We start from the raw sequence: 14,580 nt of genomic DNA, 5'->3' as shown, positions 1-14,580 counted from the left end.
GAAATTTGATTTTTAGAAGGATATCGTGGCTCAAAGCTCTTATTTTAAATCCTGACCGGATCTGGTGACATTGGGGGAAGTTTGGGGTGGGGAGACCTAAAATGATGGGAAACGCTTAGATTGGAGGGATTGGGATGAAACTTGGTTGGAAAAATAAGCAAAAGTCTTGCATACGTAATTTACATAATTGGAACGGATCCGCTCAATTGCGGGGGGGGGGGGGGTAATTCTGAAAAATAAGAAAAATAACGTATTTTTAACTTACGAAGGAGTGATCGGATCTTCATGAAACTTCATATTTAGAAGGACCTCGTAACTCTGATATCTTATTTTAAATCTCAACCGGATCAAACGTAATTGGGGGGGGGGCAGTTGGGGGGACCGGAAATCTTAGAAAATACTTAAAGCGGTGAGATCAGGATGAAACTGGATGGGAAGAATAGAAACCTGTCTAAGATACGTGACTGACATAACTGGACCGGATCTGCTCTCTTTGGTGGAATTGGGAGGGGGGAGGTAATTTTGAAAATTGAGGTATTTGTAACTTACGAAAGGGTGACCAGATCTTAATGAAATTTGATATTTAGAAGGATCTTGTGCTATAAAGTTTAACTTTAGGTTCTGACCTTCTCACAAGTGCCAAATGAGCTCTTGGCTCTTGGCTCTTCCGACCTCGTACCATATGAGCTCTCGGCTCTTCCGACCTCGTCCAAATGAGCTCTTGGCTCTTCCGACCTCGTACCATATGAGCTCTCGGCTCTTCCGACCTCGTCACAAGTGCCATATGAGCTCTTAGCTCTTGTTCTTTTTACTTCATTTATTATTTTCGCCGTCTATTGTATTCAGTACATTTTTGGCAGGTAAAAACTTTATATTATATCACATCATACACAATATCTTTTGTTCGTTTTAAGTTTTAATTTTTCTCTGTACTTTCGGTTGGGAAAACTTTTGTTTTTTGTGTGTTTGATCTCTAGCTAGGGACCCACTAGTCTATATAGATAATTTTCTGGTATTAAAAAAACCGAAATTTACTGTTTTCTGTTTGACTTCACACTCAGTTTGGGGAATTTTGTAGGGGGGCAGTCAGTTTTCTTGTAAACATTTTTTTTAATATTTTTGAAATATTAGCAATGAATTTAGGTTAAAAGTGACAATTTATTAATGTTAGGCTTGTCAAAAAATGAAGAACGGTTTTTATATTCCAAAAGATGTTTTAGTTCTCAAGACTTCATTGTCTTGAGACTCCATAATTCTCAAACTCATGCTCCACTCGTCCGTTCTATATCCTCGTTGATAGATGAAGGAAGCCTTTACATGTCAATTAGAAATGGATGAATATTTTCTGATGATATACGAGTTCATGCATTAATAAATATACAGATGCAGCGGCTACCTTATCTTTCCTTTTTAATTCGACCTTAATAACAATTGGTTTCAATATTTCCAAGTCTGTAAGACAAGTTACAAAGATGCACTTTAGGCTTTTGATTTTTTTTTTTTTGCTTCTGTATTAGTGTGGTTTTGTTTGTCTCCGCCTTTGTCCGTTCGATCATAATTAAGTGGGGAATAAAAACTACAAAATTGTATTACATTTTGTTTTATGAAGTTCAGTCAAATTCGTCGGGAACATTTATGTGCGAATCTGTGATACCAAAGCTCCGGGATGGCTATAACTGATACTACGAATGATACTATATTTTCCCTGGATCAATTTTGGAAATCCTTTTTCACTCCTTGATCCGATCTTACGTTTCCTACTGTCCAATAGTATGGATGTCAACCTTTCCTTCACTGTTAAAACCACTTTCTAAGGTTTATAATAAAGCTAGAAACCTCATTAAGGAAACTAACCGTTCAAGAGTTATCCCATTACTTGATCTCGAGTCACTGTATATTCTTTCGTGTGCATGTTTTACTTTTTCTCAGCTTCATGGTGACCTCCCCCGTCCCCTAAGTGTTCAGCCATCTTTCACCTCTGATCAGAACAATTATAATCTTCGCAATACCGAAAATCATATTCAAGTTCCTTTTACTCCTTGTGTAAGGTCAGACTTTAATCCTTTAATTGCGAGTTACATTGTATGGAATAAGTTGCCCGAATCAGCTCGAAGGTGCCACTCATTCGGTTTGTTCAAAAAAATTATTAAAAATTCATTGGCTTCTTAGAAATTATTTTATCTCTTTTTATATGTGTATATGCGTGTATGTATGCATATATATTTCCTGATTATTTCATTGGAGTCTATTTTATCTACAGATCTACTTAATTAATTTAGTCTGTTCAATCTATTAGTCTATTTAGTTTTGTTTTCTATAGTTTTTCATTTTATTTATACTTTCCTCTCTTCTCCTTTTTGCTCTTCTCTCTGTGAGTAAGTGATTATTTTTTTTCTTCTCTGAGTAAGTGGCTCGTTCATTTTCCCCTTTTTTACAGGCCAAAGAGCCTTTGGGGAAATAGTAAAATGTAATATTGTATGTGTGTTTCGTGATGAATAAATCTTATCTTATCTTATACAGGAACTGGACTACGAATTGAATGTGCAAAATTGTATTATGGCACATTTAAGTTCTTATTTTTGATGTCGTTTCCATTTTATTCCCCTTTTTTTATTTAAAAACTGTAGATATATCCTATTTTAATGATCGGTCAAATCAGTATCGACAATTAAACCAAACAGCTTGTATAATAATTGTCGAATTAGAAGTAACAAGAGCCCATTCACGATGAGGTAGTATCGAGATTTAGCTAGTGCTAATTCGGGATAATCATGTTTCATAGTTTTTTCTGATTGGCTGAAATATCTTGCAAAATTTCTGATTCACCCAAATTACCGGTATCTAAGTCTTGACATTAGTAAAATTTCATTGTAAATGACCTTAGGTGAACTTTTAGCTTGAGTAGGATAATTTCACAAACCAAATATGTTCGAAACAATGCTTAGAAGCAGATTGAAGTAATCATTAGTAGTTTTTTTCTTTTAATGAGAACAGATCTATACAATTGTTTTCCTTTTTGTAAGATTATAAATTCTTAACAAATCTGTAAGTTTAAAAACTAAAATGGAACGCTTTCAATTACCTTGTCAAATAAACAAGATTCTTTTTGAAAATAAACACAAAGTTATTAAGCTATTATAAAAACTTAAATTGACTAAACATCTTTTTTTAAAGCTTCCGTCACCTTGTAAGCGTTTATCATAGCATGGAGCGAGTTCTTTGAATGTCCTCTTTAAATGGCGTTGCCTCGAATGGTATCAACTATACGACTGTATAAATCTGTATCATCGAGGCAAAATGTTATTATTGTTATTGAATTCTCGGTACTTGCGTATTATTCAGAACACACTCAATAAGTGAAGTTAGGTTCTTTCATGAAACAAACTACGATGCTTTGAAACATTCTACAGTTTCGATCACGAATGATGCAAGCATGACACAAGAAACTGGTCAAGCAACTTTTTTTATACCACACAATTAGCTTTGGTGTGGTTCAGGCACGTACGCAGGAATTTTTTTCGGGGGGGGGCCAAAACCTTCGAAAGAGCACATATAAAGTAGCACTTTTTTAATTTAGCAATGCAAAAAGCAAGTATATCGGAAAATACAGACTAACTTTAATCTGTAGTATTGTAGCGGATGGGGGGAAGAAGACTGAAGCCTCAAAAGCACGTTTTAGGCTCAGGTTATGTTCATAGCGATTTAGAACCAGTGATTAATCTATTATATCCCACTGAAAGGGAAATTTTAGGGTTAACAGTGCAATATGGGTGCTGTGGGGGGGGGGGTAGTTCTTCTATTGCAAAAACGTAGATTTTAATGAAAAATGATAGTTTCCAAAATTGATCCATTAAAAGCTGTACTTTATCCTGAAAAGGGGGGATAAACGCCCTAATATCAAGAATAATTCTATTTTGCTGTGGAAAGCAAACTCTCCTTACAAAAAAAAAAAAAAAAAAAAAAAAAACAACAGTACAATTGCTAATTACTTCAAAGAGGGTAACAATTTGACAGAAAATGGGTTAGTAATTGGGCAGTGACTTGACCGGATAATTGCATGCTGTAAAATCCCCCAAAAAGGCTTCACATATGTATCTAGATTCTTAGTAAATGTCCTAATTTTGCCAGAAATCCCAAGAAACCATGGGGAAATTAAACATTTCAAAAAATTTCGGGGGTTGCCTGGGCCTTAAGCCCCCCCCCCCCCTGCGTACGTGCCAGGTGTGGTTGCAAAATAAATTGTAGCTATATTTTATTTAAGTATTTAGTTTGTATTTTGGTTTGGTTTATGCCAACAAATTTGGGCTATATATTTGCACATTAGGGGAGGGGGGGGGGGTAAAGCATAGCATATAATAATACAGCAATAATTAGTACATGTATTTAATATATGCTATGCTTTATCCCCACCCCCACCCCCATGTGCAAATATATAGCCCAATTTTATTTCTAAACTATTTATACAAAATGTAACTGCATCGTAGTTTGTTTCACGAAAGAACCTAACCTCACTTATTGAGTGTGTTCTAAATAATACACTGGTACCGAATTCTCCTCAAGGAACGTTTTCAGGTGGTAAAAAAGGTGTAACGGATGAAGTCAGGGCTAAACGGAGGATAGTTCAATCTATTTCGACTAAAGTTATGGAAGAATTATCATGTCTCAATCGGAATGAGACGTCGAACATCAAAAATCATTTGTGGGTATTCATCGACGCTTATTATGCATTGCGATGCACTATCTCCTAAATATTCCACACTAAGTATTTTGATATATCGCTTCACATTGCGGCAAACGATATTTGCCGTCAAAGAACAATAACAAGCTCAAAGCACGTGTTATATGGTTGACGGCAAAGATGGCGACATTTATGAAGAAGGTCAAGCCATTCAAATTTGTTGCTCAGGAGCATATGAAGAGAATAAGAGAATCAAATGATATGAGCTCTGAAACATGCCATGAAAGCAATGATAGACGAATAAAATGATATTTTAAGATGCAAAGTTCTTTTCCACTAATTAACACTAATTTCTGCTTCTGTATTTGTTTTGTTTTTATCACCAAACGGAACATGCTCGGCGAGTGAGTCACGCACGTGAAATAAGATAAGAAAGGATAAATTACATTTAAGTACAAGGACAATTATTATTTCAGGCACAAGTCATCCCGTTAGTAAATAAAATGGAAAGTGACTGCGAAGGCGAGGGTGCTATAAACCTTACCACGACGCAAGTCAGGACACACTCAAGGAATTCCACTGAACATCAGCTACATATTAAGGATGAGGTAAAAATGTATTGCGAGTTAATTATCAATTTTATTCATTCATTCAATTATTTATAAATTTAATAGAGGTCAAAAAATGTTTCCAGCTTATTACTAACTAATAAATTTTTAGTGAAGAAACGTGAGAAGTAAAAAACAGATAGAGAGATATACTACTTGTAAAGAATTTACTTTACAACTTTTCACTATTTCTACTGGGTAAAAATTTTATACAGAAGAACCGACCAGAGAGAATTCCAATTTTGCTCTTCTTTTCTGGCTTAAATTTCAAATAGCCAGGGGTGTATCTAGAGTATTTTTATTGGGGGGGTGTCTGAGAGGGGGTGCTATTGAAATATGTGCCACTCAAGAGGTAGGGAAGAAAAATAACTATATAACAAATACACTTCTTGGTGAATTTAAAAACGTTACCCCATACATTACAAACAATAAACACACACTAAACAATCATAAATTTAAGTGCTGGTGCTTGGCTTTTTACTAAAATTATCAGCAATGAGCTATTGCAGATGACAGTACTGTTGCGTAAACAAGCTTTTGGGTCGGTGAAGGCGAATGTCGTATATACTCGACTTTTTTCAGCTAGATTCATTACTAGTGCTGCACTACGTATCCCCCATCCACTTCCCCAAACCCCATTGGCCAGCATAGGATGACCAATCTCATAACTGAACCAAGCTCTATTCTAATAGCCCCGGGTATTGCGCTGTTCATTTGCTCGTAATTTAGAATGAATTTGACAAAGTAAGATTTAATGTGTTGTATTAACCTTTTAATATACGTGATATATTGAAATTTTAATCATTATTTTTTACTAAATTAATTTGTTTGGGTTCACCGATTTATAATAATAAATAGCGTTAATATCAGTGGGCCACATAAAGTCGAAACAAAAATCATAGGCAGCACAATAGCGTTGTCTTAAGTAAAGATACGGAATAAGTCAAAGTGTTACTACAGATTGTGTAAAATCATATTGTGACATATTCCCCACATTTAAATAGCGACAGTATTTCAAATTTGAAAGTATTTGAAAAATAAAGTTAGAATTATTAACTTATCCGTTGGGCATTTTTTCACAACGAATATCCAGAAAATCTGAACAATAATTGCCATCATTGCGGCAGAAGCCATAAATTGACTAAAAATTGTCAGGGATTCCAATTGGAAGGAAAAATTGACTCCTAGAGTTTGAAAATTACCTTCCCCTTTGTATCTTTAGTTAAAAAGTGAATTCTATAAAAATTGCACGAAAAGTTTTTCTTGTGTAAATCAGGGTGCGGGGGTATAAATTTCCGGAGGGGGTTACGCAGAATATCGTTTTTATGTTTATAATTCCCTTCACAAGAAAAGCTCAGTCTTTTAGTGCTGCACGATAAAACTGATAACAATAAAAAAAAGTGGGTTGTTACCGCTTATAGTAGCACAAAAATTTCTAAATTGTGAGAACAACATACATATTTTGTTCAAATTCACTTTATCCTATTCTCAGCAGACATTTCGTGCAGAATGCTGATGCAAAGATAAATGCCCCACAAGTAGTACTGGCGTTGTGCTAAATCTGACTAATTTCAATCATAATTCTTACCACATTTATTTCTTTTTGGAGCTGGTTAAAAGAAATATTTAGAAAAGCGACAATAGCAAGAGGTCGGCTTGGTATTATACATAGAGGCGGTTCTACATTTATGGGTTACTATGTGAACCCTTAACGTAAGGAATAGGACGTTATGAGTGCTTATTAGGCAATTCAATTAGAAATAGGAAACTTTGGAGCTATTTTCAATTTTGTGTTAAATACTAGAAATAAAAATTAAAACAATTAAACGGTTTCTGGAGTGGATCACCCTCTACTAAATCCCATAGCCAAACCAAAACCGATTTGACCTAATTGGCTATAGTACAAACTTCATTATAAAAAGGAGAAAGTCGTATTTTCTTTTATATGATTTCTTTTTTTTTTCATTCAGGAACTTATATTCATTGTATATCCATGTTTATCTTATTCTTCTTTGATTCCATTTGTGTCCTATTTGCAAATTTAGAGGCTGTATTCATTTCAAATTTTGAAAGTTTTAAAACTTGATAATCTAATCCTGAACTGATAGATATTAGAAATTAGGTTTCAAAGGCAGTATATTTGGAAACATATTGATGTGGACTGTATAATGAAGTGTAATGGACCCTATTTTTCTCGTTTTCCCTAGGTTAAAAACGAGTATGGATTAATTAAAAAAATATCTGCTCAAAGCAAAGAGCGAATTTTACATTTATAACGATCAACAGTTATAAAGCTACTTAACAATTTTTTTTAATTTATTGGGGTGTAACTACCCCCCCCCCTCAATGACGCCACTGCAAATAGCACCCGGTAAGGTTTTAAAAAGACGAAGCTATAGGATTTGCTTTTTGGCATGTAATTATTGAACCACGTGATTGGCTTACGGAGATATTTCATAGACGTAAACCAATTATCTTAAATACGAATTTTATAACAAAATTATCGGAAAGTAGGCTCTATTTTTCTCTTTGGTTAAGCCCAAAGCAAAATTTTTGAAATCTTTGGAGTTATAGAACCCTCACCATGAGCGAGTTCTTCCCTCAGAACTGTCTTTCAGTTCTTTCAAGTAAAGGTGCATATGTCCTAAAAGACTAGTGATTGAACGTTAAAGACTAAAGATGTTAGAGACTATATACGTCCAAAGACTAGAGGTATGTGGAGCAGTCATGATATGTCTCCTCGTAATATATGCTATAAAATAGCATCTTAAGATATATTAGCTAATCAAATGGCTTAAATAAACTTCACATTAATTACTGGCTAATTTGAAGAAGAAGTATGAACTCTTACCCTTTCAAATTACGTTTATCCTTACGTTTATCAACGAAAATCAGTACCTTATATATGCTAATTTTGTTTCCACGAAGTTCATTAATAAGTTATTTCTGCTTTCTTTGTATTTTTTCTGCTAATCTTCACCTTCTCTCGGTTCTCATAAACAACTAAATATAAATCTAATAAACTCTGAAGTGTTTTCTTGAAGTTTCAGTAAATGTTAATGCAAAGCTAAGAGGCCCTTCAAAAAATTTTATATATATATATATATATATATATATATATATATATATATATATATATATATATATATATATATATATATAATTGTATATGCATATATATTAGGTTCAATCTCTCACGTTGAAAGGAAGGCTGATTCATTTTGTTTCTTTCGAGTGGGAGGATAGTGGTCCACTGGCAATCCCTGTTTATGCTAGTTTCATGATCCATAATTAACACAAATTGGACAATAGATGCATCACTAATTAGACAATTAGGAGATATAACTAATTAGACAATTAGGAGATATTATGAGATTGTATATTTTGGGATTTGTAGTTGTGGAACTTTTAAGCTTTATAGTATTCCTAGGCCCAAGACCATATTTCTTGGCCCATGGTAGGATAAACCCAAATCGCTCTGGTTTATTGCAATACCTTGCAAACTTCAGCTTCTCCTTTCCGAATAAAGCTACAAAATAAATAAATACATAAATAATAAATGTAGCTGCTAAATTTAATCTGCACCCATCATGGAGAAAGATAAAAGAGAAACTAGACAAAATTACATAAAAATGAAATACAAATAACTGGAAAATCATTCGCAAACAGCAGTCAACTATGCAGGAGTTTATCTAGGGACAAATATTTTGCAAAAGGGAGTTGTAGCAATTAAAAAAAAAAGAAAATATAGTATATGGAAAACGTGGGTAAATTCAGAAAAATCATAAGAATCTCAGGATTTTGGATTACAGTTTAGGTGCATAAACCTAAGGTTCAAAACATTTGCAATGAATAAAGTTTTCCTACTGATGAATCATGTGCACAATTATTGATTCGTCGTTGCCCTTGGCTCTTGCAATTCATCATCACTCTTGTATTATGTTAAGCTTTACATATGTATTTTTTTTAGAGCTGAGAATCATCTAAAACTTTAAAGGGGACAGTAGCACAGCGAGTTTCAATATGCAAAACTTTAGAAATGCAATTTATTTTTATGGTACTTGGTATTAACCAAGTGACATATAGCGATCCCAAATTCTGTCGGTCTGTCTGTCCCGGTTTTGCTACTTTAGGCACTTCCAGGTAAGTTAGGACGATGAAATTTGGCGGGCGTATCAGGGACCGGGCCAGATTAAATTAGAAATAGTCGTTTTCTCGATTTGACCATCTGGGGGGGGGGGTGCGGTTAATTCGGAAAAATAGAAAAAATGAAGTACTTTTAACTTACGAACGGGTGATGGGATCTTAATGAAATTTGATGTTTGGAAGGATATCGTGTCTCAGAGCTCTTATTTTAAATCCTGACCAGATCCAATAATATTGGGGGGAGTGGGAGGGAGAAGCCTAGAATCTTGGAAAACGTGAAAATTGAGGTTTCTTTATCTTACGAACGGGTGATCGGATCTTAATGAAACTTGATATATAGAAAAATCTCATGTCTCAGATACTTTATTTTCAATTCGAATCGGATCCAGGGGCATAGAGGGTTGGAGGGGGGAACCAGAAATCTTGAAAAATGCTTAGAGGGGAGAGATCGGGATGAAACTTGATGGGAAGAATAAGCACAAGTTATAGATACGAAATTGACATAATTGGAACGGATCTGTTCTCTTTGGAGGCGTTGGGGGTTGTTAATTTGGAAAAATTAGAAAAATTGAGGTATTTTTTACTTAAGAACGGGTGACCGAATCTTAATGAAATTTGATATATAGAAGGAACTCATGTCTCAGAGCTCTTATTTCAAATCCCGACCAGATATGTTGACATCGGTGGGAGTTGGAGGGGAAAACCGGAAATCTTGAAAAACGCTTATAAATGTCGTAACTACGTGATTGACATAACCGGACCGGGTCCACTCTCTTTGGGGGAGTTAGTGGGTGGGGTTCAGCGCTTTGGCGAGTTTGGTGCTTCCGAACGTGATAGGACGATGTAAATTGGTAGGCGTGTCAGGGAGCTGCACAAATTTACTTGATAAAGTCGTTTTCCCCGATTCGACCATCTGAGGGGCTGAAGGGAGAGGATAAATTAGAAAAATTGAGGTATTTTAACTTACGAGTGTGTGATCGGATTTTAATGAATTTTGTTATTTAGAAGCACCTCGTGATTCAGAGCTCTTATTTTAAACCCCGACCGGCATTAAGCCTCTGATTTTCCTTTTAAAGCAATCTATTGATTCGAATTTTGCTAGAGCTCATACCATATAAGCTCTTGGCTCTTCCGACCTCGTCACAAGTGCCATATGAGCTCTTAGCTCTTGTTTTCTAAATAATATTTGACTAACACCAGGTTGGGTCCAAAAATCGATTTGGAATACCAATTTGATAACCTTTTGATAGTTATTAAATAAAACAAAAAAGTTTTTTTCAACTGAAAGTAAGGAGCAACATTAAAAAATAAAACAAACAGAAATTATTACGTTTATGAAGGGGATTGCCTCATCCTCGACACCTTGCTCTTTGCGCTAAGGTTTCTAGTACTTTAAAAAAAGCTCCCTATTGTTCTAATTAAAAGACCCTTGTTTTTCAGGAGTCTTTCTTACAGAATTGGGACAAAATTCAAACTTTAGCGTAAAGAGCTAGGTGTTGAGGAGGGGACAATCACCTTCATACACGTAATAATTTCTGTTTGTTTTGAGTTTTAATGTTTCTCCTTACTTTCAATTGAAAAAATTTGTTTTTTTCGGTAAAATTCTAGTTAATTGACTTCTTGCTATCTCAGAAAGGGTTTAGGTTAGTAAAATGAAACTTTCAGGGATGAATCTACAGACCAAAGTATGTCCCGGGAAGGTGTTTTGAAGCAACTACCTCCACTCCTTCTACCTCTACAGGGCCCTGACCTTTGATGACCTTTAAAAATAAGTGTGTTATAAAAGTGAAACCTTGCAAAATAGATCTTCTGCTTAATTGGAGTACAGCAAAATTGTTTTCAGCTTAATAACTTTGCTCAATTCCATTTTATAAAGTTTTAAAGATATACAAATACATTTCCTAAATTTTGAAAGAAAACATTGAAATGGCTCAAAATTCTACTCAAATAACAGGAATTGCGTTTTTCAGAACTAAAGGCAGAGAAAAAGCAACTAGTAACTGAAAATTAAGGTAAAATGTTGTTTTGTCAAAATTTCAATAGGTATGACCTGTCATGTAGGCAAATTTCAAGGCCCTCTAGACGGAAAAGGAGTGGAGGTGGGTACTTTAAAATACCTTCCCGGGACATACTTTAGCCTGTAGACCTATCCATGAAAGTTTCGTTTTCCGTTTTTTTAATTTAATTTCTGATCGTCTTTAAGTAATGCCAGGAAATCTGGCCCATATCCACAGAAAAATCCTCTCCCCACGGAAAGACCCTCTAGACAATTCAATCCCAGTGAAAATTTACCCCGGACAATTACCCTTAACAACTCCACGCGTAAAAAGGAGAAGGAACATTGAATTGAGAAACACGTCATTTCTGTAAGAGATATCAAACAGTTTGTGGTAACGTCTGTAGTAAGGAGCGACCCGGCTCAATAGTAACCGAAACTCTAAAAAATGGAATTTGATACCAATAGTTACATCAAAAAGATCGCATTTTAATGCTGATTTTAAATATTTAACCTTCATCAAGATTAGTCTTACCTATAAAAAGCTACACACCATCAGATTCAGCGTATCAGAGAACCTTATTATAGAAGTTTCAAGCTCCTATCTACAAAAATGTGGAATTTCACATTTTTTGCCAGAAGACAGATCACGGATGCGTGTTTATTTGTTTTCCCTCCTCAACGCCCCGCTCTTTACGCTAATGTTTTTTACTGTTATAAGAAGTAGAGTTAAGAGAAAGAGTCAAACTTTGGCGTAAAGAGCGAGGCGTTGAGGAGGGAAAGCCCCTTTCATATACTGAGTAATTTCTGTTCGTTTTAAGTTTAAATGTCGCTCCTTACTTTCATTTAAAAATACTTCTTTTTTATTTAATTAGCAAAAAAGGGAGAAAAAAAATCTCTTCAGAGCCAATTTGTTTGCTCTATTGTTTCATGGGTGCATATTGTTTTCAGCACGTAGTCATGAAATAATATGACCCATGACAAAAACTATCCTAATTACTAAGAATACAAAACAAACCGACAAAGTTGTGCCAGTTGTATTTGAGGCATTTTTTTCTTTGTCTAACAACGATTTTGGAAGCAAAATTCCTCTCATAACTTCCTGCTTTAAACTGCCTTAAATCTTGGAACACTTTTAGAAGTTTTTTAAACACTTGCAAACATTTAGAAACAACGTGCTTAAGAGGGGTGTATGAGTTTTAACAGTTGCTCAACACCGTAGCATCAACTAAAAATAAAAACTTTTCGAGATTCTAGCGCATCTAACCAACGAAATTCTAAAAGTTTGACTCATTTATAAATTGTTAATATATCACGAACAGTATTGCTGGAAGTGGGATATATTCATTTTTTAAGCATCTTCTTTAAGTTTGGAGTGACAGTACTATTAAGTAGAACCGGGCGATGCCTGGAAACTATATGTCGATGTGAAACTTATCAAAAGTATCAGTTGTTGTAGGGCAACATGAAGCTAGAAGCTGTAGCCCCCTTTACGTCGTAACTTCTGAAGTTGGAATGTACGGTAATACTGGAAGCTGTATATTTGTGTGTGTGTGTTTTTTACGTGTCATTCATATGTTTTAAGTAATAGTAGGATTAAGTCGATCTGGGCTATACCTAAACAGTATTGGTCATTAGGATACTTTCCAGATGTATCAATACCTGTATTTTGTAGAATAGGCTAACACGAAGCTAGAGCTATAAATACTATTGAATTGCAACTTATAAAAATTGAAATGAACAGTATTGTTAGAAGTTGGATAATTTTTTTTTTAATTTCACGAGTACTTTAAAAAGTAATTATAAAGTATTTTAAAAAAGTCTTCCACTGTTTCAAATAAACTGACTTTTGGTATTATTTATAGACTTCTGAAAAACTGTTGCTTCAGTGAAAACTCAGCTTACTTGAGTTTTTTTGGCTAATCAGAATTGTATAGTAAAATTTACTAATTTCATGGCCGGTGACCTAAACAGTAAACCCCAACAGGTGGCCCAACTCAAAGACCATTGGGGCTTTATAAATTAGTATTTTATTTTCTACAGGATACTTAAGGACTTTTTTGCTCTTATTTCTGTTTTGTTTGCGTGGGGTTGTGAAAAAGTGAGTATTTTGAACTAAGAAAAATATTTCGATCCGAATGAAATACTACTACTACCACTACTAACAACTCACCGCAGCACCAAGCCGTCTGAGGCCAATACAGCTACGTGCACTCCTCCTCCTTCCCAATCTAATCAGATCTTCCCTCTTTACACCCTCCCAAGAAGTTTCTACTTCCTTTAAATCTTAGTTTATGACATCCTCCCACCCCAGACGAGGACGACCTGCTTTCCTTTTAGCCCTAGACGGTTGGCCAGAAAGGACAATCTTCGGCAATCTGTCATCCTTTATCCACCGAACTTGCCCTAACCATCTCAACCTTTCTTTCATTATAGCCCTAGAAAGGGGGTTGAACCACACTTTTCGTACAGCCTACTGTTTGAAATACGATCATTCAGCCGTGTACCCAAAACAATCCGTAAGCAATTTTTCTGGTAAACATCCAGTAAATCTTCATCTGCTTTTAGGAGCACCCATGCTTTAGAGCCATATTTGACCACTGTTATTACCTTACCTTTCAATATTCTAATCTTGGTTTGCAGACTTATCTTCCTATTCTTCCAAACTTTTTTTAATTGCGAAAAAATACACTGAGCCTTGGCTACTCTACTTTTAACATCTTCACTGCTCCCACCTTCTTTTTTTAATAATACTGCCAAGGTAAGTGGAGCCGCCAACCTTATCAATCTTTTCGTTACCCAATGTCACCATTTCATCTTCACTTATTCCTAGTCTTAGTGACTTAGTCTTCTTAACATTAATTTTCCTAGCACTCTGAACTCGCAAAGCCTCTAAACGTTCATTCATTTTGCTCACACTTTCATCTAGGATGCTTAGATTATCAGCATAATCTAAGTCCAGAAAATACACCCATCAAAAAACTGTTTAAACCTGTGTACCCGGTTCTATTTTCCCCTTTATGAAAAAAAAAACAAAAAACAAAAAAAATCATTGCTATGATGCAAGGACGCCGATAGGAGATTTTGGTAGGGGTGCAATTTTCAGGACATTCGATACCTTAAATATCATTTTGTGAGCCTCAACGTCTGCT

At 35.0% G+C, this 14,580-nt stretch overlaps 1 protein-coding gene across 11 annotated transcripts in view; it reads left to right on the top strand.

Annotated features, from left to right (window-relative positions):
• LOC136038068 (forkhead box protein P1-like) overlaps window positions 1–14,580 on the top strand; it is a 188,305-nt gene that overhangs the window by 67,318 nt on the left and 106,407 nt on the right. For 10 of the 11 annotated variants that reach the window (XM_065721040.1, XM_065721041.1, XM_065721046.1 and 7 more), the window contains one exon: window positions 5,155–5,286. In XM_065721040.1, coding sequence (XP_065577112.1) covers window positions 5,182–5,286 — 105 coding nt within the window. In that variant the 5' untranslated portion in view covers window positions 5,155–5,181. Of the gene's footprint in view, window positions 1–5,154; window positions 5,295–14,580 lie in introns of those variants that run through there. The other variant, XM_065721047.1, reaches the window with a different exon arrangement.

Source organism: Artemia franciscana, chromosome 17, assembly GCF_032884065.1.
Source record: "Artemia franciscana chromosome 17, ASM3288406v1, whole genome shotgun sequence".
NCBI classification, from domain to species: Eukaryota; Metazoa; Arthropoda; class Branchiopoda; order Anostraca; family Artemiidae; genus Artemia; species Artemia franciscana.
Note: the sequence above shows the minus strand (reverse complement) of the source record. Positions and strands in the feature narration are given on the sequence as shown.